The sequence below is a fragment of the Myodes glareolus genome, chromosome 2 (genome assembly GCF_982192425.1).
Source record: "Myodes glareolus chromosome 2, mMyoGla1.1, whole genome shotgun sequence".
In the NCBI taxonomy this organism is placed as follows: Eukaryota; Metazoa; Chordata; class Mammalia; order Rodentia; family Cricetidae; genus Myodes; species Myodes glareolus.
Genome location: NC_142027.1, coordinates 77,845,094 through 77,872,558, shown reverse-complemented (window position 1 = coordinate 77,872,558; position 27,465 = coordinate 77,845,094). Strand labels below are relative to the sequence as shown.

The window sequence follows — 27,465 nt, the reverse complement described above, 5'->3', positions numbered from 1 at the left end:
AAATGTGGATTTTGTCGTCGACTCCCTTAGGATTTCAACTGCGGGAAGAAACCCGAGGAGGACAATTTTTGCGGCTTCCGAAGACAGATAAGAAAATTCCTCCGCGAGAAAACGGGTTCCGGCCACGAGCCTATAAAAAACGGGCGGCGCCGCGCGGCTGTCTTTTTAGTCGGGCGCTGAGTGGGTTTTCGGATCATGTCTGGTGGCTCCGCGGATTACAACAGGTATGGAGCTCCCGGGGCGGCCGGTGGCCGGTAGTGAAGGTCACTAGCACCCGCAGTTGAGGTTGGTGGCTGGCGGCCACACTGCAGCCATGCGGGCTTTTTCTTAGGGACACAACACAGTCCCCTTGTGTCCTTCGAGAAGCTTCCATCATGGTAGGGTTCCAGATGGTGGGCAGACAGGACGGGTGGGAGAACGGAGTGTTAAGGATGTCCTTAGGAGACATTGTGACATCTTGGCCGCTGCCCCTCCCCATGCGGGACATGGTTAGCAGAGCCGTGGCGCAGTCAGCTGAGGACAGTGTGACCGTGTCCTGACTTTATTTGCGGCCGGTTGCGCGAGCTGGGGGGTTCCAAGGGTTCTGTCAAGGTGGGAGATTGGACGGCTAGAGGACGATGACACCGGACCGTAAACCGGGTGCGGACGAGCCGTTGGCATGGTCCTGGCTGGGCCTCCACGGCGTCAATCACGCCGGCTTGCGCAGAGTTAGGGGCGGAGCTCGGCGCGCGCAGCACTCGCGAGAGGTGCTTTTTCCAAACGTGAGGGCCTGGTCCTAGGGCAGTAAGTGAAGGGGCTTTTACACGTTTTACTACATTCCCAGCCAGTGGGGAAAGAATGGTGCTTAGCCGCAATGTCATCTTGCTTGGGCACTTTCAGTAGAGGATGCGTGCGTGAAGAGTACTGAGGAACAGGGTTGGGAAGGGCATTCCGTTTAGAGGTCTGTTCGTGGCTTGGAAGGGGTGAGTTATCTAACTGCAGTATTCTTGTCAGCAGAGAACATGGCGGCCCAGAGGGAATGGACCCCGATGGTGTCATCGAGGTAAGAAATGGGTGGTGGATGCTAAAGGTTTGAGATAGTAAAGTTTTTACATCTTACTGATAGTTCAACCATTAACTTACAGAGCAACTGGAATGAAATCGTTGATAACTTTGATGATATGAACTTAAAGGAGTCCCTTCTTCGAGGCATCTATGCTTATGGTTTTGAGAAGCCTTCAGCTATTCAGCAGAGAGCTATAATTCCTTGTATTAAAGGTAAAACTCACTGACACATTAAATGTTTATGCATATATATGAACCATAAATGGGAAAGTAACTTTTGGGGAAATACCTAGCATCTGTCTGTATTCCTTAAAGTGAAATGATGGCAATCATCTTTCGGGACTGACCTGAAATGAGGAGACTCTCTTGCTGATCACTTTCTTGGGCATAATTTATGTTCCAACTGGAATACATGGTGTATAGTAGACATGACGATTTGATGTGGGATCGGTAAATATGTATCCTACTTTTTTTAGGGTATGATGTGATTGCTCAAGCTCAGTCAGGTACTGGCAAGACAGCCACATTTGCTATTTCCATCCTGCAACAGTTGGAGATTGAGTTCAAGGAGACCCAAGCACTAGTATTGGCCCCCACCAGAGAACTGGCTCAACAGGTATTGATAGTGTAGTTCGAAAAACTGCTTGCGTGTTGCATAGGTTTCAGGTTTCACAACTGTGAAGAATTTAAAAGTAAAACGTATGAATCGTCCTAGTAATATCAGCCCCCATTTTAGTTATACATGCATGCAGGAAGTTTTTGTTGGAAGCTAAGCAGGACCTGGGTATTGTAGGTTTGTAGGGTTGTACTTCAACAGTTGAAGTTATAGGTTTACTCAAAGGGTGGAGATTGTATCTGTACCCATTTGAAAACTTGGAATCCAGTTGTGCAACATGAAAACTGCAGTGACATGTTAAACATTTGACTGTCTCAGTAGTTTGTGATGCATCTGTTGCATGCTGTTTCAAAGCACTGCTATATTGGCTTTGAAGTAATGCTAATAAAGCTGGAAGTTTTATCCAGGCCAAGGTTATAAGGCATAGTACACGGGGAGAAAAATGACCAACATTTGCCCCTACAGAAAATATTTCACTCTGTACCCTACACAGTGGAGAAAGTGGGAATTTTTTTTCCTTAGTCCCCAGTTGGTGTTTGAGGCAACAAGGTCCCCAGTTTTACAAGAGGAGGGAACAATAAGTAAAGAGAATTGTAAGCTTGAAATTGTAAGTTTTGTGCTATGCATGCATAAAGGCTGTTGGCAGAAAAGAATAGTACAATTATGCCTTGGAGCTTAAGTCTTAAAACTTACGTTTTCATAGGATGATAATTATGCTTTTTGGCTTTTAGATCCAAAAGGTAATTTTGGCTCTTGGGGATTATATGGGAGCAACTTGCCATGCCTGCATTGGAGGAACAAATGTCCGAAATGAAATGCAGAAGTTGCAGGCTGAAGCCCCTCATATTGTTGTTGGAACACCAGGGAGAGTGTTTGATATGCTAAACAGAAGATACCTTTGTAAGTATTGTCTTTTATAGGTTTTTCTTTTTATTATTAAAAATGGCTACAGGAACTTTGAAATACAGTATGACTTTTTTGATTAACAGCTCCAAAATGGATCAAAATGTTTGTTTTGGATGAAGCAGATGAAATGTTGAGCCGAGGGTTTAAGGATCAAATCTATGAGATTTTCCAAAAATTAAATACAAGTATTCAGGTAAGGTTTATTTCCTACTTGTATGGGTTTGGTTTCATGCAGGTAAAGTTACAATATAACTGATGTGTTCTATTGTCGTTCCCCCTGCTGAAAGTATTTGATACTTTACTATCTCTGCTTAGCTCTACCATAGTCAGGCAGAGACGCTTGGTTTCAAACATTTTCTTTCTACTGTATTACTAGCTGAAAGTTCAACAAAATACACAGGTAAAAACAAGTATTTCTCTCTTACAGGTTGTGTTGCTTTCTGCCACAATGCCAACTGATGTGTTAGAAGTGACCAAAAAATTCATGAGAGATCCAATTCGAATTCTGGTGAAAAAGGAAGAATTGACCCTTGAAGGAATCAAACAGTTTTATATTAATGTTGAAAGAGAGGTAATTTGTCTCATTGTTGAGTATAAAAGTTTCCCCCACCTTCTTGTATAAGCACTGTGCTAAAATTGCAGAAACTAGGATTGTATCTTAGTTTTTGTAATGATGCTAGCAGAGTACACACAAGAAGAAAAGTAACTGCACTGGATCCCAAAGACAGGGGTGGACCTCTTTCTTAATGTCCAGTGTCCTTTGTCTTAAGATTTGGTGCAATAAGTCTTTACTAATGGCAGTTTTCAGCATGTCATTTGCATAAGATTAATTACATCAGAATTCTACATACCATACATATATATTATGATTCATAAAGAGCACAAAATAGGGAATTGCTGGGTTCTGAATGCACTTTTATGCTTTTGGTTTTTTTTTTTTTGAGGGAATTTTTGAACAGGAAGAGAAAAGTAATGTAAATTAGTATTTTGTTTAATCAAAATGATAAACTGAACAGTTTCTATAAAGTAGCTGGATTTTTTTTGCTTTTTTACTTGATTTGCATTTCCATTTTTGATAATGCTTCAGTTTTGGTTCTTTTAGAAATTTCAAGGAGCATTGTATCCGTTTTAAGCTGCATTTATTTTCTTAAAAGAAAAACAGCAAAATTAGTTCTAAATAAGTTCAACAAAATACTTGGTAGGGTTGGGTAAGCTCAACATGAAAGTTGACCACTGTTAAACATAACAGTTTTGTTAAAATGGAAAATTTGACATAACTTTGTTTAACCTATATTAGGAGTGGAAGTTGGACACTCTATGTGACTTGTATGAGACACTGACCATCACACAAGCGGTTATTTTTCTCAATACAAGGCGCAAGGTGGACTGGCTCACAGAGAAAATGCATGCCAGGGACTTCACCGTTTCTGCCCTGGTAAGAGTTGGATTTAGTAATGCTAATCAAAATTACATTCATTAAGCAGGATTTAACTACAATATGGCTGTTCAGTGCTATGTTGTCGTTCCCCCTGCTCAAAACAATATTGTTTCTTAACTATACCTGTCTGCTATACACTCAGTAGCAGCCAGGGACGCTTGGTCTCATACATGAAATTAAATGTGTACCTTACTAGAGATTCTTGATTAAGATGTTGTTAACATTTGCAGCATGGTGACATGGACCAGAAGGAAAGAGATGTCATCATGAGGGAGTTTCGATCAGGGTCAAGTCGTGTTCTGATCACTACTGACTTGTTGGTAAGTGTCCCTCTTTTAAAAAGTACCCAAAAGCTAGATTTGTGGGAAGGTGTTTTTAAATAACCTTAACCAACTTAAGCTATTTGGCAGAATAAGTTAGACCACACTCCACAGTGGACTATACCATTTAGTATGGTTCATTACTATCTTGTGGCCTACAATAATCACAGGAATGTCTAGTTTGTTGAATTAAGGTATTGAAAAGCCTTGTTTTTATTTCAGGCTCGTGGGATTGATGTGCAACAAGTGTCCTTGGTTATAAACTATGATCTACCTACCAATCGTGAAAACTATATTCACAGGTGAGGAGAAAGCATCTTCTCCACTTGTATTGGAGAAGGAATTTCGAACGTTTTCCTACAGTATTTTGTACACAAGGTAATGGCAATTCAGGGAATAGATTCCAATAAATAGGCATAATTTATCAAGGTCTAATTAAAATTGGATTTGGGAATATTGGTCAGAACAACGTGGGAAAACTTGTAATGAGGCCAAGGTTGCGTACATACATGCAGATTAGGTTGCTTTAGATTTTTTTTGGTCTTAGCTTATGTTTGAGCCTTACTAGTGATTTTCTTGAGTTCATGTGCTTCTTTCTTGGTGATTGTTTCTATATAGTTGGGATTTTCTTGGTGTTGCTGGTAGCATTTTGAGTGATTCCCTGGTTTAGTTATAGTGGCTTTTATCCCTAAATAAATTGAATTGTACTTTGTTATATGATGTAAAAAAAGACTTTTTAAAAAATACAGGAGTCGATAGCGGCAGTTGATGACGAGATGGCGCTCAGAAACGGCGTTGACGTAATTTAGGACGTGGAATCATAAGCGAAACAGCACACTGTTTGAATAAAGAGCGAGTCGGTATTTATATTTGATTTTCTTTTGTCATGATTATTTGATATTTTAAGTTGTTCCAGCCCAAGGCATTTTGTTATGTTAGCATTTATGATAGGGAGCTTTAGGTGGTCTGTACTGTCTGTTACTTGGTAGGAAGGTAGAGTTGTTTTGGAGGTAACACGTTTGAGTAATGAGTATAACGTGTGAAAAGTTGAGCAAAAAGCAGTGATAAGTTTGGGTTACCATACCAAATATTTGTTTTCCCACTGGAAAAAAGTAAGTTTTAGAAAATAGTTAACCTTGCAGCATTTGTATTTACAGTTTACAGTTCCAGAAGTGCGTCGAAATGGATTTTATAACTGTTTTCTTTTATCCCTGGTGTTTACATCTGTCCCAGGCTGACATCTGCTCCTGGCTGGCCCACTTTGGTATGGGCTTTAATTTCACCCCAAACACAATACTGTCATCTGCTTTTATTATAATGCTCAAGGCGCCTATCTCATTTTGCAGCCAGACAAGCCTTGAAATCTTTTGGCACTAACTGCAGAGGAAGATGGTTCCTCCCACCTCTGGATATATTGGTTTTTAGCAGCTAGTGCTCCACTTAGAAGCACGAACTATAACCATAAGTAAACAGCAGCTGATGGTTAACAAGTGGATCGTCATATTCAGTAGTATGAAGTAATACTAAAGCAACATCCTGACTGCTGGTTTCTTTTTTTTCTTACACAGAATTGGCAGAGGGGGTCGATTTGGGAGGAAAGGTGTGGCTATAAACTTTGTTACTGAAGAAGACAAGAGGATTCTTCGTGACATTGAGACTTTCTACAATACTACAGTGGAGGAAATGCCCATGAATGTGGCTGACCTTATTTAATTCCTGGGATGAGATAGTTTGAATGCAGTGCTCGCTGTTGCTGAATAGGCGATCACAACGTGCATTGTGCTTCTTTGAGAATATTTGAATCTTGTCTCAATGCTCATAACGGATCACAAATACAGATTCTGATAGCAAAGCGACTTTAGTCCTGAGCTCTTGTGAGGAAAGGCATTGGCTTTATCCTCTTTAGAGTTAGACTGTTGGGGTGGGTATAAAAAGATGGGGTCTGTAAAATCTTTTTTTCTTAGAAATTCATTTACTAGTTATGTAGAAATGGTTGTATTAGATGTTCTCTATCATTTAATAATATACTTGTGGACTAAAAGATATAAGTGCTGTATAAAATCAGCCAATTATGTTAAACTAGCATATCTGCCTTTATTGTATTTGTCATTAGCCTGATTAGAAAGGCCTTTAAAAGTGATTTCTTTTTTTTAGAAAACATTTGAATGCATTTTGTTTGGTATTGTATTTATTCAATAAAGTATTTAATTAGTGCTAAGCGTGAACTGGACCCTGTTGCTAAGCCTCAGCAATCATCCTAGGTAGGGTTAAACCCACAGTAAAATTGCCATATTGCACATGTCTTAATGAAGTTTGAATGTTAAATAAATTGTATATTCACTTTATAGGTTTTTTGTCGTTTATTTATTAGCCAAAAAGGTAATTCACACAAGTTGGTCTTCAACAGTTCTGAGTTAGCTGCTGCATCACAGTTGCACAGAGGCTCATCAACTGCAGGTGTTCATCTGCACCATCCGCCAGACATTTATCCACTTCCTACAAAGGGAATAAGGAAAGTTTAAGTTGGGCACCCAGGAGGCAGTTCTCCACAGCCTTACTAATTGCTGTTCAATACTTACAGCAAGTTTTTCTGTAATAATGGATTTCTGTTTATCAGAAAGATCTTCATCTTCTACAACTGCATCATGAAGTTGATTAACAAGCTGAATAGCTGTGTGTCCTTCATCAATTAGGTCCTGCAACAGAAATTCTCAAGTTAATTTCTCAAGTAATTTTCAAAGCAGTCTCTTTGACTGCTTTGAATCAAGTAACTTTGACTGCTTTGAATCAAGTAACTCACTTGATTACCTTTACCACAGCTTCTAGTTTGTCAAAAGAGCCACTGTGACATGCAGTGAATACTCCATTAATGGTTGTAGCTGGTATTACCTGAAAGAATACAGACCATTTAAAAGTCAGGGCAAGGTCCAGTACTTGAGTTGCCAGGTAACTAGTGCTCACCCCAGCAATGTCTGTGATGATATCTTCCGTGACTTCCTTTCCGCCTGTTAGTCGAGTAGCACTCTGAAGAAATGTAATGGCTTTCCGTAGATCTCCTTCTGATATTTTAACAAGATAAGCTATTCCCTTAAAAGAGTTAAAAAAAACTGGCTTACCAAGTGCTTGTCACACAAACAACTAAATTCCCTTAAGAGAGAACTGTTTGGGGGAAAGTTTTGAGTCTAATCAGTTTTATTTTAGACAGGGTTTCTCACTCTTGTAGGTGGGTTAGTTGAGATAGCATCTGTGCAAATGGGCAGACCTTTGCCCATTTCCAATGGGAAACAAATGTGAAGAGGTCACATTTGGGTGTGCTTTCAGTCCCAGCACTGAAATTGTGCTCACTTAAAATTTTCAGGACCTCTTTAAGATGTACATTCATAAAAGGAATTAGTACATAATCATTAATTAGTATTTACCTCATTGCTGATTTTGACATTTTCCTTCTCAGCAATATCCAATAATCGCTCCTGCTGAATTTTATCTGACAGAGGCTTGAAGCGGAACTTTGAACATCTAGAAGTGAGGGGTTCAATTATTCTGGAAAAGATTGAAAACCAACCATGATTCAAATTAACATAGAATAAGGAATGTTGTCGCTACAAATCCATTAAGACACGTCACCTGGCATACCATAACATTATGACTTAGCTTTAAAAAGGCGGCTTAGCATGTAGCTTCAGGGCGTATACATACCGACTGACATAGTTACAGATGAGGCAGAATCTGGTTGTTTTAGACTCTTTTTCCATGGTACGTCTCAAAGCTGCCTGAGCAGCTGAGGTCATAGAATCTGCTTCATCCAGAATTATAATTTTAAAGGGAGGACACGGCTTCCCACTAAATCAGAAACAGGAGTTAAACACGGGTAAGTATCTTTGCTGAGATATAACAGACAGTTCACCCACTTATAACCTATAACTTGTAAATAACTCAGTTTATTAGGGTGTGTGTATAATGTGTAGGTGCATGCTTCCCACAGCACTCCTGTAAGATAGCAGGGTAACTGGAGTTGGTTCGTTCTTTCTTTCCACCTTAACAAGGTTCTGGAGAATGAACTCAGGTTTTCAGGCTTGCATGGTAAGTACTTTTCCCTCTGAATCATCTCAACCTATATTGTTTAATTTATAAAATGATACAGATAAATGAAATTTAACAAATATTACTGTTCTTAGTGCTTTGGGGTAATTTTTTTTTTTTTTTTTTTTTTTTTTTTGGATGATAAATATTTTATTTTTTTTATTTTTTTTATGTAAACAATATATATAATTTTCTTTTTTTTTTTTTTTTTTTAGTAAATTTTATCAAATTATAAAAGTTTCCATTTCCGCCCCCCCTCCCAACACCTTCCCACTCCCCCCACTCCCCCCCTCCTTCCCCTCCGTCCCCCAGGGCAGTCAGGGTTTCCTGCCCTGTGGGAAGCTCCAGCTCCCTCCCCCTCCCTCCAAGTCCAGGAAGGCGAGCGCCCAAACAGACTGGATCCCCAAAATCCAGCATATGCAGAGGAAACAGGTCCCAGTGTCATAGTCAATGGCTTTTCAGAAAGACTTTGGGGTAATTTTTAACCTCCTTTCATACTCCGACAACAGTTCAGAGTGGGCATCCCGGACAAACTTATGACATTGTCTCTAAGCTACTCAGAATGGTGTGCAATTTAAACCAAGTATTTCTGAAATTCTCCATTAGTTGTTTTCAGACCATAGTTAACCACAGGTAACTGACAGTGTAGACAGTTTCGGGAACCTACAGTATTCAAGAACTTTAAAGCCGTCAACAAATCTAACTTTAGACTTTTCCCCAGAAAAAGAAGCTGTTGTCAAGACCCCAGCTCCACTCATCTACTGCCTGTATGAAGGTATGATCTAAAGCTCGGTTTTTTCACTTAACTGTACTTTCAAGATTAATCCATATAGTAGTGGGTGCCAATACTTAATTTCTTTTTTATAAACGAATAGGCAGATGGGTATTTCACATTTTATTTACCCACTAATCATTTGGATGTTTTGGTGCTTTGTCTAATAGGAATAATTATATCTGTACACATTTTAGGCATTCATCAATTTTAATCTTCTATGCAAGAATACAAGGGATGAAATTTTTGGGTCATGTGGTTTAATTCTTTTATTTGTTCATTGATGTTTTGCCTGTGTGTATGCCTGTATAAGGGTGTTGGGTCTTCCAAAACTGTAGACAGACAGTTGTGAGCCACCATGTGGGTGCTGGGAATTGTGCCCGGGTCGTCTGGAAGAGCCATCTTAACCTCTAAGCCATTGCTCCAGCACCCATGTGGTAATTCCTAATCTTAAAAAAAAAAAAAAAAGGAAAGAAAAGGAAAGGAAGGAAGGAAGGAAAGAAAGAAAGAGAAAGAATGATGTGTGTGTACAGCATTCAAGTGAGGTCAGAAGACAACCTTTTTGGGTAAGTTTTCTCCACCTTATGGATTCCAAGATTGGACTGAGGTTGGAGGTCTGTGAGCCGGTCCTTCACTGTTGGCCATCTCACTCAAGCGCAATTCTACTTAATTGTTAGAGGAGCTGACAAACTATTTTCTAAGACACTGTACTACTTTATAATCCAGCCATCAATAGGTGAGGTTTACAGTATTTCTCCTTAACAAGTGCTGGTTATTTTCTGTCTTTTTTAAATTTCAGCCATGGTAGTGGTTGAGAAATGTCTATGATCTTTGCCCATTTTGTAGCTGTACATTTATTTATTTATTTATTTATTTATTTATTTATTTATTTATTTAGTATACAATATTCTGTCTATGTGTATGTCTGCAGGCCAGAAGAGGGCACCAGACCTCATTACAGATGGTTGTGAGCCATCATGTGGTTGCCGGGAATTGAACTCAGGACCTCTGGACGAGCAGGCAATGCTCTTAACCACTGAGCCATCTCTCTAGCCCTGTAGTTGTATTTTTAACTGAATTTAATTCTTTATATATTCTGGATATAAATCCTTTTCTAGATACATGACTTATAAACATTCCAATTTTGTGGGTTTTTATTTTCTGTACATTGATTTTACTTCATTTTTATTTCCTGTAGCATTTTTCTTTAATGAAGATAAATCTTGCTTTTGGCTTTTACTGTTCCTTTAGTTGGCCCAGGATAGTTTTATGATATTAGGGAAACTACTAGAAGCATTCTAAGGCTTTTTAGCTTTCATGTTGCCAGGCTGTTAGTGACATAATGCCACCGCACAGGGCTCTGACTGACACCAATGCCTTTCATGTAACAAGAGAGAGGGAGGAAGCATGACCCTATTACCCACTCCAGGGAGGAGAGACAGAACCAGCTGCAGAATTAGTCCAGTGTAGGCTCTCATAGCAAGACCACATGCTGAGGGAGAACCAGATGCAATAGCAATAGGACCTCCTTGCAGGGCCTGGCTGCATCAAGAGCAGGGAACCTAAGTAGCTGCCTGTCCATCTACTTCTCACTCTCCCCATTCACTCTAGGTGTAAGCACTTTCCACTGTGAAATCAGATTGATTTTAGGCTAGTCTGTGTTGTTATAACATGGTATCTGAGACTGAACGGTTGTGACATTTTATTTGTTGAGGATTTTTTTTTTGGTCAAAACTACTAAATAATTGTGCTAAACAGGGTCTATCATTTTCTTATAAAGACACGAGGGGATTTAGTATTTAGTTTCATAATTTCCAATTATCTCACCCAAATGCCACACTGAAGGCCAAATTTAAACCACAGTCTACATTTAAAGCAAATAGAAGAAGCTGTATTACGGAGAGGGGAAGCAGGTTACTTACTCTGAGCGACTTCCTGACACAGTTAACTGAGCAAAGTTCTTCACTTTCTCACGGACTACTTGTATTCCACGTTCATCAGACGCATTTAACTCAAGAACCCTTAGTCGAAAGAGTTCAGGCCTATTTCAAAATGAAAAGCATTATCAAACATAACAGCACTAAGTAACCCAGGTGCTGATGTTGCTTTAACTCGGGAGTTTAGAACACACCTGGTGAGCAAAACCAAAAGAAGGAACAATCACACACATGGTCTGTCTTTGCAGAGCTGTGCATCTAACATTGTGGCTAAAACCTAGAGCCCAGGCATGGTGGCCAACTTTAATCTCAGCACTTGGGAGGCAAAGACAGTCAGATCTGGGATCTCTGAGTTTAAGGCCAGCCTAGTCTACATATAGTGAGACCACGCCTTCAAATAAATAAATAAAATTTAATTTCTCAATTTTGTGTAATAAGCATCCACTTTCTACTAAAACCAGTAACATATTCCTTAGGTAATTTACTTATTCTTCAATTGTTAGGTATCTATTGGGTTTTAAATGTTATAATTTAGCACATTTGAATTATTCCCATACAATAACTTGCTAAAAGGTAAATTTTTGGATTAAAACATGAATGAGTAAGGTTGTGTGTAGCAAGGGTCAGACTCGGCCTATACCTCAAGCCTAAATAGAACTTAACTTTTTGTTAAAGATTTTATTATATATACAGTATTCTGCTTCCACGTATGCCTGCAGGCCAGAAGAAAGCAACAGACCTCATTACAGATGGTTGTGAGCCACCATGTGGTGCCAGTGCTCTTCTGAGCCATTTCTCCAGCCCCTCAATAAGAACTTTTAAAAAATGTTTTCTCCAACATAATATTTCTATTGATTATTTGGAAATTTCACACAATGTACCCCTATCACACTTGCTTCCCAGGTCCCCCCACATCCCCCACAAAGAGAAAAATACACCAGGTACAATTTGTCTGTCCATATACTCACTGGAACACGATCAAATTCCCAGTGGCCAAGCTCCTTAAAAATGAGTGAGCCCTCCCCCACTAGAAGCCATCAACTGTGAAGAACTGTCTTCAGTATCTTCCTGTCTATGATGAGCATGGGGAGAGGCTGTTACAGAAGCCTTCAGTGTCTCTCACTGACGGTGAGACTGCAGTCATTGATACCGCTGCAAAATAAGCTTTCCTGTCCATAAAAGATGGATGCTCATAGCCAGGCTACATTAGAGCTATGTAACTCAGGGTGGCTCAGCTTTCAGTTCTATTTCTACTTTTTAGTACAGGATTTATAGGCATGTATCATCACACCTGGCATATAAACCTTTCGTTGTCACTGTTTTTGGAGGCAGAATTTCTCTGTTTTATCTCTGGCTATCCTAGAATTTCGCATCATGGACAGGCTGGCCTTGAACTCACAGAGATCTGCCTGCCTCTGTCTCCTGAGTGCTAGATCAAAGGTATGCACCACCACTCCTAACTGGTATATAAACATTTTTTATTTAAAGTAGTATATGCCACTATAGAGATCTGAGAAATAAATAAAATTCCCTAGAAAACCACTGACTGTTTTCAAAATTCTCTAGAATTTTCTCTACACAGACAAAATGTGCATATATACTTTTTCTTTTTGGAAACAGGGTTTTGCTGTGAAGCCCAAACTGGCCTCAAATTTGAGATTATTTCACTGGGATTATAGGAGTGTTCTATCATGTCTAGTGCATGTGTGTGTGTCTGTGCTCAGAGGCTAGAGGGTGTATTAGATCCCTTAGAGCTGATATAAGCTACCTGATGCGGGTGCTGGGATCTGAACTCTGGTCTTTGCTACCTTTGATAAAGCTGAACCATCTCTCTAAGCCAATGGTTTAGGTAATTCTTCATTTTTCCAAATTAGTATGAGATCATAAATATTCTAAGGCATAAACACTTAGAGAACTCAGTGCATGTACTTTTAAAAGTCACATGTACAACCAAGTATGGCATTTACAAGTACATTCTTTAAGACCATTATAAACATTATTTTGGAAACTATTCTTGTCATGTAGCTGAAGTTGGCCTTAGACTCATAAGCCCCCTGCCTTAGCCTCTTAAGTGTTACAAGTATGCACAATGAGTGACTATGAACATATTTTTCCCCCCAAGATGGGGCTTTTCTATGTAGTCCTGGCTGTCCTCAAACTCAGAGATCTGCCTGCCCCTGCCTCCCAAGTGTTGGGATTAAAGATACGCTGCCCCACTACCCACAGCTGTCTGGAAATGTCAGGGAATGAACCTTAAGTCTTTAAAAAATATTTTTAATTATGTGTGCTTTGTGTGTGTGTCCGTGTGTCCAGAGAGCAGGTGCCCATGGAGGAAACAGGTATAGGAAGAGCCGCAGTTAAAGCATGGTTGGTCAGCATGGGTGCTGGGAGGTGGACTTAGGTTCTCCGGAAGATCAGAAAAACTGAAGTCATCTCTTCAATCCCCAGTGAATAGTCTTAACCACTGAGTCATCTCTCAAAACCATTTCTTTTACTTAAGATTTTTACTTACACACGTTTCTATGTGAGTATATGCCATGTGTGTTTGGATATGTGAAAACAAAAAGGTGTCTGATCCCCTGGAGCTGGAACTAACAGGCATTTGTGACTCACCAGATGTGGGTGCTAGGTACCAAACTCTGGTTCTACTCCCGTAGATCAGAAAGTTCTCCTAACCCTTAAGCCATCTCTTTAGTCCCTGGTGTATAGTCTTTAAAAAGAAATTGACCAGCTGTGGTAATTTGAATAAGAATGACCCCCAAAGCCTTATTTATTTGAAAGCATAGTCATCAAAAAGCGACACTATTAGAAAAGAATTTGTGGCCTTGCTGGAGCAAGTGTGCCATTAGGGTGGGCTCTGAGGTATCAAAAGCCCATGCCAGACCTAGGCTCTCTCTGTCACTGCCTGTAAATCAGGATGTAGTTCTCGGCTCCTTCAGCATCATGCCTGCCTGTGTGCCACCATGCTTCCTACCATGACCATAATGGACTAAACCTCTGAAAAACGGTATGCAAGCCCCAATTCAATGCTTTCTTTTATAATTGTCATCTTGGTCATGGTGCCTCTTAACATCAATAGAATAGCGACTAAGACATCAACCAATGTCAACTTACCCAAAGAGTTCTCTAGCTGCTGCCAAAATTGTGGATGTTTTGCCAGTTCCGGGTGGCCCATAGAATAAGAGATTAGGAAGCTGCAGAAATTAAATTTTAATTTTTAGATTATATTCTGTCACAAATCGATGAAACTGACAAAACCCAACTGTCTGTTAAACGGTGTGATGACTTTCCTGATAGACTACATTTGTCTAAAGATTGTTTAATATAATTGGTGTCATAGTATTTAAAGTTCTAAATATGCCCTTGACCTTGCTATGTAATTAGATGACCTTGAACTCCTGACCCTCCTGCCTCCACTTAGAATTCCAGTCTACTATACCTTGACAATGCATTAAGTTCTAATTCAGGTAGAATTCTGAAGCTAAGTAGGTGGTAGTTTGACTTTTACCGGATGTTGGCCCCTCTTGTTCTTTTATGCTTTACCCAAACACCCAGGTATTGCCCTGAGTGCCACTTAAAAGTCTTCACAGGCTTCCTACTCCACTCAGAAAACAGTACTCAAGCACTTATAATGACTTCCAGTAAGAAAGAACTTTCTCCTCTGAATGTATGTAATTCCCAATCTGGACTCTGACACCATTCTGCTTGCCATGTCAAGACTATGCACTGCAAATTGGATTCTATATTTGCTGCACTTTTTAAAATCTGCATTTATTAAGTGTTTAACAGTTGAATTTAATTATAAAATGCTTGCCAACCTCACTCGATAGCTCACTTAAAAAGGTGAAAAACTTTTACTGCTGGGTGTAGTGGTGCATGCCTTTAATCCTAATACTCAGGAGGCAGAATCCAGCAGATCTCTGAGTTTGAGGGCAGCCTAGCCCATAGAGTGAGTTCCAGGACAGCCAGGGCTACAGAGAAATCCTACCCTAAAATAGAAAAAAGAGAAAGAAAAAAAAATTGGGGCTGGAGAGATGGCTCAGCAGTTAACAGCACTGACTGCTCTTCCATAGGACCCAGGTTCAATTCCCAACACCCTTATGGCAGCTCACAACTGTCATTAACTCCAAGATCTGACACCTTTACAGACATACATGTAGGCAAACTACCAATGCAAATAAAATTATTTAAAAAATAGTTTAGATTTAGTTTAGATAAAGCTATGAGACCCTATTTTTCAAAAAAAAAAATCAAAACCATCCAGAAGCCATACAGGTCTATCAAACAGTAGTTCAGACAGACCAAGCTACATGCTGAACTGGAAGCAGAACTTAGTATCACCACCTACACGGTACTAGTTTTACAGATATGAACAATTTAAGAATAAAGTCATAGTGCTTATGCCAAAGTTCAGAAAGGCTGCTGAGGTTACTGTGAAAGTGAGGCAGAAGTTGCAGTAGAGACCCCGGGATGTGGGAGACATAAGATAGTAGGATGTCTACTGAGGAGCTGGTCCAAGACAGAAACCATGTGTGCTGGAGATGGCCGAGCTGGTGGGATGAGGTTACCTAAGTCCTTTGTTCTAGAACCTCATGTTTGTCTTGTTTGTCTGTCCAGCTGGTTTAAGATATGCTTTGATCTACTCTTCCCTTGCTATGTGCCCTTCCTCCCTTTTGGGATACGGATGTTCACTTTGCAATTGTATATTAAAATTATGTAACTTGGCTTGGATTGTAAGGGACTCAGCTTACAGAGGGAGTCTCAGAAGTCTCTGCTCTTATGCTTTTAAACAGTTTTAGAACTGCTGAAGACTGAGAATTTTTGAAATTGTTTTAAATACATTTTGTATTATGAGACAGCCATCAGCCTATGGGGATGAGGGTTAGAATAGCATAGCTTAAAAGTCGTATGTTTGGAGCCATTTCATGGTGGTGGCACATGTCTTTAAAACTCAGCACTTGGGAGGAAGAGACAAGTGGATCCTTGTGAGTTTGAGGCCAGCCTGGTCTATAAAGTGAGTTCTAGGATAGGCTCTAAAGCTACAGAGAAACCCTGACTTGAAAAACCAAAAGACCAAAACAAACAAACGAAGTCGTATGTTTGGATGTCAAGTTGACAAGAGATTAGGATGTAGGACTGATTGTAAACGTGACATGTTCTAGATTCACTGAGAAAATAAGCCTCAGAGCACCAAGGAGTCAGGACTAGTGTTCATCTCTCTGCTTCTTGGTCATAAATGCAGTGTGACCAGCCAACTGAAGTCCCATGCCTTCCCTGCTCTGCGAGGCAGCATAAATCCTAAGCTGTTTACCATGAATACGGTGACCAGCCAACGCAAGTCCCATGCCTTCCCTGCCCTGCGAGACAGCATAAATCCTAAGCTGTTTGTGTCAGGGATGGTATCACTGCAATGTGCAAATTAATTAGCATACCCTCTCAGGTTCACATTTTAAAGGTAATAATTACTTTGATATGTATATGGCTCTATTTGTAATGATTAATCAAGGTAACTATAACACACTTCAGTTCTTTAAGCCAAGAGTAAAATTATTATTTTGGTTTTTTGAGTATCTCCAGCTGTCCTGGAACTCAGCCAAGAGTAAAATTATTATTTTGGTTTTTTGAGTATCTCCAGCTGTCCTGGAACTCACTCTGTAGACCAGGCTGGTCTTGAACTCATGAGATCCTCCTGCCTCTGCCTCCCTGAGTGCTGGGATTAAAGGCATGCACCACCATCACATAGCTGAGTAAAATTATTTTAAAAATGTTTTTAGTTCACATTTATTAGTTATACATTAAATAATTGTGTGTGTATGTATCATGTTTTTACCCCCATTACCCTTTCTCTCTTTTTTGTTTTTCTAGACAGGGTTTCTCTGTGTTAGTCCTGGCTGTCCTGGAACTCACTCTGTAGACCAGGTTGGTCTCAAACTCAGAGATCTGTTTGTCTCCCAAGTGCTAGGATTAAGGCGTGTATTGCCACTCCCTGGCTACCTTCTCTTAATAGTATTAATTTTTATACTATATAAACTGATCTCAGAAAAAAAAACTATTGTAGTTCAATTTTAAAATATTTGAAAGAAAGGACTTTAACTCTTTAAAGTAAAACAAAAATCACTTTATAAATTTAGTCAGAAATGAAATGTAAAATATTAAATAAGACCTCCTTTTCTGCAGCACTGGAGATCAAACATAAGACCTCTGTACATGCTATTTAAAAATCTACCAGTAAACATCTCCACCTTTTTTTTGACTTTATATTTTGAGGCAGGATTGGCCAAATTAGCCTGACTGGCCTTGAATTTACGGTCTTCCTGCCTCAATTCCTTGAGTAGCTAAGACTATACCTGCACTTGCAGGCCCAGTTAAATAAGAGGTTAACCAATGTTATACTAGGTGACAGTCTTACATTTGTCTAGAAATGTTAATCATTAGATTTTGTAATTTATTAGTAGCCAATTAACATTGTATACTATTACAGCATTAAAAGATAAATGGTATTTGGATCAAATCAAAATGAATACTGGAAAGGATTTTATAATTTTAACTAGGTTTTTTTCTCATTGTGTAGTATAATACAGGCTGAGAATCCCTCATTGGAAATCCCAAATCCAAACTATTTTAAACATTAATGTGATGCCACAAGTTCATGGTTCCTCTGAACACATTTTTTTTTTCATTGTACTATAAGGGAACGTTCAATGTATCACTAATGGTACTAATTCACTGATATGTGAATGTAGAAAACGGTAACTTATCAAGTCACAGCTACAGAGAGAAACTCTATCAGAAAAAAGCAAACAAACAAAACAAGTGGAAAAAAAAAGTCAGCAATGATGTGATACCAATCCACAACTTCCTACATGGATGGGTAAGATATTTACAACTTTGGGCTTTTTTGTTTTGTTTTGTTTTTTTTTGAGACAGGATTTCTCTGTAGCTTTGGTGCCCGTCCTGGAACTATACAAATTTGTTTTTGATTGTGGAAAACCTCAATTCATAAAATGCTGCTGTATAAAATTCAGGGCACGGGTATGAAACATTAATGAATTCTGTGTTGACTTGCGGGTCTCATCTCAAATACATTTAATTTGGATTTATCTAAGTGTTAACGGCTTAGGTTTTAAGTGTTCCCGAAAGGCCCATATGCTAAGGCTTTGTCATCAGCCTGTAGTACAAAACATAACAAAACTTCTGAACTGTAAGCCAAAACAAACTTCCCTTTTAAGTTGTTTATATCAGATATTTTGTTAAAAAGACGCAAAGTTGCCTAACCCACAAATATTCCAAAATCTGATAAAAAACAAAACAAAACAAACACAATCCAAAATCCGAAACATATTTGGTTCCAATCTCTCTGGAAAAGTGACACCCCTTAACCTGTACTGTAACTTCAGAAATGAATAATGGAAGGGCAAACCAAGTCTCTAAAGGTAATCAGGTTTAGGAGACAGAACTTAAGAATAAAGCAATAACTACGTCCTAAGCTCACCTCTGATTCCCTTTCTGTACTGAGCTCATAAGACATGGGGACACCTCTTCATATATAATTTAAAACTGCTTACTCCGCTAGGTGTCCTAGTATACACCTGCAATCACATTGTTTGGGAAGTAGAATCAGGAGGCTCTGAAATATGAGATTATCTTCAGCTACACTGGGAATTCAAGGCTAGTATAGAGTACCTAAAACCCAGTCTCAAAAACTAAACCAAATAAACCTGCTAACTCTTCAAATGGGCTTATGTTGACTATAATAATTTAAAAACAAGTTACCAAGGATATTTTGTAATACATGGCAGGAAATGTAGTCCTCTAAGAATTAAATGCTCTATTTTTTAATAAAACTAGGTTAAAAAAAATATGGACCTACACATACATGTTTCAGAAGGATTTCACTGTGACAGTTCTGGAATTTACTATGTACACCAGAGCAGCCTATTCTTCTGAAGTGTTGGAATTAAAGGCACATGCCACGACACCCAGACTATATCTATTTTAAAATCGACTCTTTTCTGTAACATGTATTTGTAATTACTTGTAATATGCTTATATTTACTTGATTTAATTGTTTATTCTCTTTCCTCTCCAAAATATAAGCTCATGGAGAAAGGGTCCCAATGTATCTTACTCACTGTACTTTGTCATTGTTTTTCTCTTCGTAGCTCTGGCTTTCCTGGAACTCATTCTATGCCAGGCTGGCCTGAGACTCAGAGATTCACCTGCCTCTGCCTCCCGAGTGCTGGGATAAAAGCATGCACTACCACCACCAGGCTGTATTCAGTGATCTTTACTTGAATACTATATAAGAATGCCACACAGAAGATGATAATTGTAGCATCAAAAACTTATAGCATATATTTAAGGTTATATTTATGGATAAAAGGTTAAAATAAAGGGAGAGGTGAATAAATGCTAACTTCCCAATGCCATCAAACACCATCTACTTACATCAGCTCCTTCTAAAGACTTTTTAAGTACTGCAACCACTTCTTCCTGGAAAGCAACTTCATCCACACACTTTGGACGACTGAAGGATGGAAGGAAGGGAGGTTATTTAGCATATGTGGTAGCCACAGAAGTCTCAAGTGTTCCTTCTGCTAAAATACCAATCAATGATAGCTTCTCAGCTATAAAATTGAAAGTAGGCAGAGCCTTCATTTGCATTTACCTTAAGCAAATACATACTAGTGGAATGAAATTATTTTTGTTTCTACCTATACTGCACGCATAAAATATTAAGCAGAGGAATTTAATTTAGAGTGAAGTGGGTATGGAGGCCCACCTCTTTAATCCTTGCAAGGATCTCTGAGTTTGAAGCCAATTTGGTCTATATAGTGTATTCCAGGATAGTCAAGACTACATAGTAAGATCCTGTCTTAAGAAAGAAGAAAAAGAGAGAGAGGAGAGGTGAAAGAAAAAAGAGAAATGAGGAAGAGAAAGAAAGAAAGAAAGGAAGAAAGAAAGGAAGGAAAAGAAAAAAAGGTGAACACCTGTCTGGTCTGCAAAATAATATATCTAACGTCTGGCAACTACTTTGCATAAACACACACACACACACACACACACACACACACACACACACACACGTCTGGCAACTACTTTGCATAAACACACACACACACAAACACACTTTTGCTCTCTCTACTAATAGTTAAATGGTTAGTACCATTTTTTCTAACACCTAACTATGCCAAAATAAAGGAGACCTTTTTTTGTTTTGTTTTTTATCTGTTTAGTTCTGGCTGTCCTGGAACTCATTCTGTAGATCAGGGTAGCCTTGACCTCAGAGATCTGCCTGCCTCTGCCACCTGAGTGCTGGGATTAAAGGCGTGAACCACCACACCAAGATAATAACTTTTATTGTAGCAATTTATTAGTAATTTTTATACTTTGAGACTCACTATGTAGCTCTGGCTAGCTTGGAACCTGCTATCTGGCCAGAGATCCACCTGCCTCTGCCTTTCCAGTGCTGTGACTAAAGGTGTGAGCACCACCTCCAGCCAGTGGTGGAGTAATTACTATGACAAAGTTGTTCTCCTAGGTTCTACGACTCAAGTTTCTGCTTAATTAACTACAAAACATCCTTTTATTTTTAAGAAAGTTTTATAGGAGTTACAGAGATGTCTCAGTGGTTAAGAGCATCTGTTGCTCTTTCTCAGGACCCGGGTTCAATTCCCATGTATAACTATAGTCCTATGGGATCTGATAACCCTTTTCTGGCCTCTATGGGCACATGGTACACAGGCATACATGCAGGCCAAACACTCATACGTGTAAACTAAAATAAAACAAAAACAATTCAAAACTTTTTAGTGGTGTGTGTGTGTGTGTGTGTGTGTGTGTGTGTGATGATGATGATGATGATGAAGGGAACAACTTTCAGGAGTCACTTCTCTCCTTCCACTGTGGTGTTCAGGGATCATACTTATGTTGTCAGGATTACACAGCCAAGGGTCTTTCCCACTGAGCCTTTTCACTGGCCCCCAAATTCTCTGACTCACACTTTTATAATTAATCAGGTTAATACTGGGCAAGAATCATTATGTGCTGTACGTCAAACTCTCACCCAAATACCTGCAAGGATTAGACAGACAGCAATGAAAATGATGAACAGCAGCTATACGGTGATATAAAGCCTTTTCCAAAGGAGAAGCAATATACAGTCTGATGTGACACAAGAACTTGTATCCAGACTGATTGGAGAAGCTGAAAATCTAGATTTCTCCCTTCCCCACATATTTTTTTAAATTTATTTATTATGTATATAGTGTTCTGGGCACCAGATCTCATTATAGATGTGTGAGCCATCATGTGGTTGCTGGGAATTGAACTCAGGACCTCTGGAACAGCAGTCAACTTCTCTTAACCTCTGAGTCCTCCAGCCCCCCATATTTTTTTTTTAATTAAAAAATATCTAGTTTTGGGACTGATAGGATAAGCGACAAAAGCACTTATTACCAAGTCTGATGCCCCAAGTTTGATACCTGGAATACACATGGTAGAAGGTGAGAACTTAACTCCTGCAAGCTGTCCTGACTTCCACGTGAGTCAAGGCATGCTTTCTAAGGCATGTACCTTCCTTCTCCAACAATAAAACTTAAAAATGCAAAGAAACATAGAATTCTAAGCTTGAGTACAGTTCAATGGCAGAGTGCTTATTTACCATGTAGAAAAGCCAGTGACTTAATGAAAAGTAAATTAAAAATCTAGATTAGGGTCAGGAAGATGGCGCAACAGGTGAGTGCTAGCCTTTACAGCCTGAGGCTCTGAATCTGATCCATGGAACCCGGGTAGACACGTTAGCTATAGTGGTACACATCTGTAATACCAGCACTCCTACAGAGAGACTAGAGAGGCAGAACTGCCTGGGAGCTCAAGAGCCAGCTAGCCTGGAGAAGGCAGCACAGCAGGAGAAACAAGAGATCCTGCTTCAGCGGGGTGGAAGCTGAGAACTGATTATCAAAAGTTGTCCTTGGACCTCCATATGCAGGCCATGGCACACATGCACCTTTATTCTCCAGAATACACAAATAAAATTAAAAAAACAACAAAATGTAGATTGCTATAAGCACTGACTTTGGGGACACAAACATGGAATGAGCTGGGGGTAAGGAGGGATAGGAATGATATACTTGTACTTATATTTTAGTTTCTCAGAAATGATTAAAACAACAAAATAACACGAAGGCTTTGTTTAGTTTGTAAATAACCCGAAAATCCTTGGTAATGATAGAGGCCAGTTAATGATTACATCTATAGTTAGTGACTGCGGTTACACCTAGTATCACCTAGCTGATGACAATTTAGTGCTACTTCAAACCTTTTTTCGTATGCTAAAAAAACAAAACAACCCCCCAAATTTCCAGCATATTATAATAAATGGGGACAGAATTGAGATTTTAGTAGAACTACTGTTTATAGCCAGTTCACAGAGTTGTTTTCTTTATTTCTGTACCTAAGACTCTAAAACTGTACCCTTTATAAAAATTTTAGCTCACTTATAAAATAACAGAATTAAACTCAGCACTATATCAGTCCAAGGACCTATGACTTATATAACTGGGTGATTTCCTTCCCACAAAGTTAGCATCTAAATACGGCAAATCCCCTGTAGTGATATTTTGTGTTTTAACAAATAAAGCTTGCCTGAAGATTAGAGTGCAGAGCTAAGCCACCAGAGGCCAGGCAGTGATGGCACACACCTTTAATCCCAGGATTCAGAAGACAGAGGCAGACAGATCTGTTAGTTCAAGGCCACCCTGAGCTAAAAGAAAACTAATGCAGTCTAAAAGAGAGAGCTCACACAAAGTTGATCCTAGCCCTTGGGATCTCATGCCTTTAATCCCAGGACCAGGGAGGAGACAGGAGTGATATGGCTGGGAAGAGATAGGAGCTCACTGCAGTCTGAGGATTCATAGGGACAGGACTGCCCCTTCAATGTGAGGATTCAGCAGAGGTAAAAGGTCTCTCTAGCGGCTGGTGGCTCTGCTTCTCTGATCCTTCAGCTTTGACCCCCTATATCTGACCCCAGGTTTTTATTAAGAACAATTAGAATTTGTGCTACATCGGATGCCCAAGCATATCCCCCTTACATTTAAAAAAAAAAAAAAGTGGACTAGAACTGATGAAAGAGGAAACTTATTAGTTATTTTAACAAAAGAATGAATAATTCTTACTATTTTTCCACCCAAGGAACTGGTTTGACTTTCTTGGTTTCTCCACTGCTTCCTGCAGTGGCAGATACTGCCCGGTCCTTGGTGAACTGTGGCTTAGTACCAGCAGACGTGCCTTTTAGAAATGCCTGCATGGTTTCTTCTCCTGGGTATAAGACAAAAGAAAAAGAAAGCATTATGAGCAAGTTCCCTGTGAAAGCACACCTAACCTTGTGCAGAGACATTCAACAATTACTTAATTGTTTTCATGATTTAGAATGCTCTGAATGCACTCAGGGTCACAGGGTCATAAGAGGGAACAAAGTCCTTATAGGACCTGAGACAAATCTAAACAGTTGACCAATATTGTCTCTCCTTGGGCCTTGAGAGAGGCTTTTCTAGCAAAGTCAATGCTGGCCTTCAAAGACTTGGGGGCGGGGGAGAGGAGGGTGGGATCTTGCTTTAAGGGCAGGAGTTACTGTGGTAGACTCAAAATAAGAAAAGTGTTAAGATTTATACAAAACCTAACTAATATATAAGCACATTTACAGGCTATTTTCAGGGGCTTCAAACCCACCACCCCTCAGCTATCCCTGGCTTCTTTGGTAACTCCCAGCATCCATGGCACTGTTTTGTTTTTGTTTTCTTTTCCCCACTGCTACAATCGGTGCTTAGACGTGACTGGCTCCATGACATTCGGCAAATGCTTTACCAAAAGAAATGTGAAGACGGGGCTAAAGACAATTCAAAAGTAGACGAATTGGGCGGTGGTGGCGCACACCTTTAATCCCAGCACTCGGGAGGCAGAGACAGATGGATCTGTGAGTTCGAGGCCAGCCTGGTCTTCAAGAGCTAGAAGACAGGCTCCGAAGCTACAGATACATCCTGTCTCAAAAACCATTAAAAAAAAAAAGAAAAAAAATCAACGACTGCAAAAACGGAGCTGAGCTTGGCCCACGGGTTAATTAAAGCTCGACAAAGCACAGTACGTGGTCACTGCCTGGTCTAAGGCCAGTTTCTTGCCACCTCGCGGGACTGCTGCATCCCGCCCCGCGCTGCCGACGACAATGCCGCCCGAGCTGCGGTTTGTAGTGACCACCGCGGAGGTGGAGGACTTAGCCCTGTCCCCACCAGCCCGGGCCCAGGCCGAGAACACGCAGAACCGACACTTACATTCGCCACCGTCCCTCTTGAGCCGCGGTTCCCGCCACAGAACGGCGGCGAAAGGCACGGCGGGAGTGCGCGTTGCGCTAACGTCACTTCCGGCGCGCGGGTCCGGGGGACGCGCGCGTGTTTGGTGAGGTTTGGAGAGGTACTAGGCTGCAGGGCTTCTCTGAGATAATCCTGTGAGGACTCCGCGGACAGACTCGGGCACGCTCCGATCACTGTGGAGTGCGGCGGGGATGACGCGGACCCGGCATGCTCCGCCGGGAAGGACCCGGCCTAGCTGAGGTCCGCCTGAGCTAGGAGCCGCTTTAAGCGAGCTACTTGCGTTTGCTGCCACCGTTACCCCAAAAGTCGGGCTGGGACGCTCTCTCTCGGCCTTTCCCCGGAAGGGGGGGCGGGGTACTGCCCTCATCCCGGATCCTGAGTGGCCACAGGGCAAACTGCGTTCACATATGCAGCGTCTGAAGCTAGAGCGATGGTTCTGCAGTGAATAGCATTGGCTGTCCTCGCGGAGGACCACGGATCATCTGGCGGCTCACAACTGCTAACTCCAGTGCAGGGGCTCTAACGCCCCCCTTCGGGTCCCGGCAGGCCCTATATATGTATGTATTGTACATATTTGCACTCAGGCAAACTCACCCTCACACGCGCGCGCGGTCACGGCAGAAGTATCCTTTCGGGGCTGGAGAGATGGCTCAGAGAGTATAAATTTTGCACAGGCAAAATACCAGTGCACATGAAATAAATGAACTTTTGCCACACGGTGGAAGGAATGTCATTGTTTCCACTAGAAATGGTGTCTAGGTTTGTCCAATCGTGCTCATTTTTCTGGAGCCAGAGTTCGCAAAGGCTCCTGGGATTGCATCAGAAGCACGGTGGGGGTGGGGGGTTGTAAGAAGTACTTTTCCAATCCTTACACAGACCCACAAGGCTAGAATCTCAGTGGTGTCCGGGAATAAGTATTTGTCGTGTTAGGTTTTGGTTAGTGTACATTATGTTTTTGTTTCCGCTAAAATTTAGGTGGAAAACCCCAATGTAATCAACCCTATAGTGTTGTCCTCAGTAATCTCGGGTTTCCTGACATAATAAAAGACTTTGTTTTCCCCTTTGAGATGACTCAGTGGGAGATCCTCACCAGATGGAGGCACCTTAAGCTTAAATTTTCCAGGTTCCAGAACTAAGTGTTCATTTTTTATAAATTACTCAGCACAAGATAGTCTAGGTTGCTTTTCATTACACTGTGGATATCCTAACTAATTTCTTGTAGAAAATATCCTAGTTACTGTGGGTCGGGATGAGAATGCAATCTATAATAGGAATATCCAAAGTGCAAAACGAGGCGGACTAAAATCTCAAGTAATAACCAGCTTTGTTCAGAGCCTCAGACAATGTGTACTCTGAGGGTTGAGAACAGTCATGTGAATAAAGTGTAGACTCACAAGGACAAGCCACACGCGACAAAAGCGTTTTTCTGTAGAGGCATATAAACAGAACAACAGCCAGTTGTAATCTGAAGTAAACTCCCTCCTCCCTCTACACCTCTGAGGGGCATGAAAGCACATTCCAAGAACAATTCTGTGTTTTGAAGAAACTGAGGTTACAAAATTTGTCTTGGAGTTTTCTCACAAGCATTCATTTATTCTTGGACTGTGTTCTGGCACCATGTCAGTAGGAAAAATCCACTACTTGGGAACAAACACAGAGCCACATGTTCAAGGGCCCCATGTCAACCTGGCATTATGAGCTAGGACAGTGGTTCCCAACCTTCCAAATGCTATGACCCTTTAATACAGTTCTTCATGTTGTGATCCCAATCATAAAATTATTTCATTGCTGCTTCATCACTGTAATCTTGCTACTGTTAGGAATCACAGTGTAAATACCTGATACTCGGGATATGTGACTCTCAAGGGTGTTGAGATCCACAGGATGTAAACCACCACTCTAGTCTCTAGTGGAAATGAGAAGCATGAAGGTTAACTATAGGGGAAAACATACATATATAAAATGATAGAACCAAAGGGATGTGCCAGCCCTTCCTTTTGCAGATCTACCTGTCTGTCTGTCTATGCGGGAGTCATTTCCGCACTTGGCAGCTCCATCCAGTTGGGAAGCATCACCAGGAGCAATGCAAACAGAACTATAAGAATCTGGAGAGGGTCACATGACTGAATGACAGTAGCCAAGTCTGGCCCCTGTGATGAGATGAGACTCATGGGGGAGAACGTGGACTCCAGGGCATCCAGGGAACAGAGAGATGGTGACTCCCAAGGTGCTGTCATCAAGAATGTCAGGAATAGCAACACCCTAAATCTGTCTAGCGCTTTACAAAGCTCTAACACATGGGCATCCCTCAGTTTGTTCTTAGACCACCCTAGACTGCTTTCCAGCTATGGGGATTGTTGGCATAATTACTCTATACTGGGTAAGTCCTATATAAGGACCTCAGGCTCACAGGTAAGAACAGTAGAAAGGACCAATGAGGTGGCTCATTAAGTAAAGGTGAGTTCAATCTCTGGTATAAATGTGAAGGTGAAAGGAAGGAAACTTAGGTCAATAAAGTTGTCCTCTAAAGACCATGTGTGCACCATGGCACATGCACCCCCCCTTCAACATTAAATATGTGCATGTGTGCACACAAAAACACAAACTCTCATCTATCTATCATAATTATTTCTAATTTATAAATGATAAATTAGACATGTATTTCCTCCTCTGGAACCCGCCTCAAATCCTATCAGAAAGTGACTAGCTAGCTCCGGGACAGTCATGCCATAATTGCCTGAGCAAGTGTATATCTTGCCTGGCAGGTTAGTATTCATAGTCTGCTGCTGGGTGAATTCATTAATTATGTGAAAAGAAGGAAGAAGTTTCCATATCACCTCCTGATTGCTTTACTCTATGACCTGCACCCAAAGTATGTTGTGTCTTTAGCAATAAGGCCTTAACAAATAGCTATGGTGGACAACCAAGAGCAATGGCAATAGTTTGTGTTGTTTGGGGGACCTCAAAAAACTTCCTAGTCAATAACTC

The 27,465-nt window shown here is 40.5% G+C and overlaps 2 protein-coding genes and 5 non-coding genes across 11 annotated transcripts; 6 read left to right on the top strand and 1 right to left on the bottom strand.

Moving 5' to 3' along the window:
- The first annotated feature begins 81 nt into the window (after positions 1 to 81).
- On the top strand, positions 82 to 6,669 carry Eif4a2 (eukaryotic translation initiation factor 4A2). Of its 4 annotated transcripts, none has more exons than XR_007235746.3 (12): positions 107 to 224; positions 994 to 1,042; positions 1,125 to 1,257; positions 1,521 to 1,660; positions 2,392 to 2,560; positions 2,650 to 2,759; positions 2,994 to 3,137; positions 3,864 to 4,001; positions 4,235 to 4,324; positions 4,547 to 4,626; positions 5,074 to 5,180; positions 5,893 to 6,033. XR_007235746.3 is itself a non-coding variant. In XM_048453868.3 (11 exons), exons 1-11 carry the CDS (start codon positions 196 to 198, stop codon positions 6,035 to 6,037), a joined length of 1,224 nt encoding a protein of 407 aa, XP_048309825.1. In that variant the 5' UTR covers positions 82 to 195; the 3' UTR covers positions 6,038 to 6,669. The 4 variants fall into 4 exon arrangements, 2 of the variants coding, with proteins under 2 accessions (XP_048309825.1, XP_048309824.1); XR_007235747.3 differs by having other exon boundaries at positions 5,074 to 5,184; XM_048453868.3 differs by lacking the exon at positions 5,074 to 5,180 and having other exon boundaries at positions 82 to 224; positions 997 to 1,042; positions 5,893 to 6,669.
- On the top strand, positions 1,357 to 1,423 carry LOC125413262 (small nucleolar RNA SNORD2). Its single transcript, XR_007235919.3, has one exon. It is a non-coding gene; the product is annotated as a small nucleolar RNA SNORD2 (small nucleolar RNA).
- Positions 2,796 to 2,920, top strand: LOC125413252 (small nucleolar RNA SNORA63). Its single transcript, XR_007235910.1, has one exon. It is a non-coding gene; the product is annotated as a small nucleolar RNA SNORA63 (small nucleolar RNA).
- On the top strand, positions 3,175 to 3,352 carry LOC125413260 (small nucleolar RNA SNORA81). The gene has a single exon (XR_007235918.2). It is a non-coding gene; the product is annotated as a small nucleolar RNA SNORA81 (small nucleolar RNA).
- Positions 4,045 to 4,176, top strand: LOC125413249 (small nucleolar RNA SNORA63). The gene has a single exon (XR_007235908.2). It is a non-coding gene; the product is annotated as a small nucleolar RNA SNORA63 (small nucleolar RNA).
- LOC125413256 (small nucleolar RNA SNORA4) lies at positions 4,348 to 4,486 on the top strand. The gene has a single exon (XR_007235914.1). It is a non-coding gene; the product is annotated as a small nucleolar RNA SNORA4 (small nucleolar RNA).
- Rfc4 (replication factor C subunit 4) lies at positions 6,666 to 25,249 on the bottom strand. Of its 2 annotated transcripts, none has more exons than XM_085685362.2 (11): positions 25,072 to 25,249; positions 23,290 to 23,431; positions 19,562 to 19,640; positions 14,228 to 14,307; positions 11,099 to 11,218; positions 8,021 to 8,164; positions 7,744 to 7,864; positions 7,286 to 7,411; positions 7,133 to 7,213; positions 6,904 to 7,020; positions 6,666 to 6,820 (listed from the first exon to the last, which is right to left on the bottom strand). In XM_085685362.2, exons 2-11 carry the CDS (start codon positions 23,418 to 23,420, stop codon positions 6,725 to 6,727), a joined length of 1,095 nt encoding a protein of 364 aa, XP_085541488.2. In that variant the 5' UTR covers positions 23,421 to 23,431; positions 25,072 to 25,249; the 3' UTR covers positions 6,666 to 6,724. The 2 variants fall into 2 exon arrangements, with proteins under 2 accessions (XP_085541488.2, XP_048309826.3); XM_048453869.3 differs by lacking the exon at positions 25,072 to 25,249 and adding an exon at positions 24,439 to 24,574.
- Between the last annotated feature and the right edge of the window lie 2,216 nt (positions 25,250 to 27,465).

Bases quoted from the DNA above. Each gene is read 5' to 3' on its own strand.
- Eif4a2 (XM_048453867.3), top strand. From the start codon at position 196: ATGTCTGGTGGCTCCGCGGATTACAACAG. The intron at 1,661-2,391 runs GTATTGATAGTG...TTTGGCTTTTAG, and splicing joins CCAGAGAACTGGCTCAACAG to ATCCAAAAGGTAATTTTGGC. The intron at 4,627-5,892 runs GTGAGGAGAAAG...TTTCTTACACAG, and splicing joins CGTGAAAACTATATTCACAG to AATTGGCAGAGGGGGTCGAT.
- Rfc4 (XM_085685362.2), bottom strand. From the start codon at position 23,420: ATGCAGGCATTTCTAAAAGGCACGTCTGCTGGTACTAAGCCACAGTTC. The intron at 7,865-8,020 runs GTATGTATACGC...AATCTTTTCCAG, and splicing joins ATCTGTAACTATGTCAGTCG to AATAATTGAACCCCTCACTT. The intron at 6,821-6,903 runs GTAAGTATTGAA...TTCCCTTTGTAG, and splicing joins TTATTACAGAAAAACTTGCT to GAAGTGGATAAATGTCTGGC.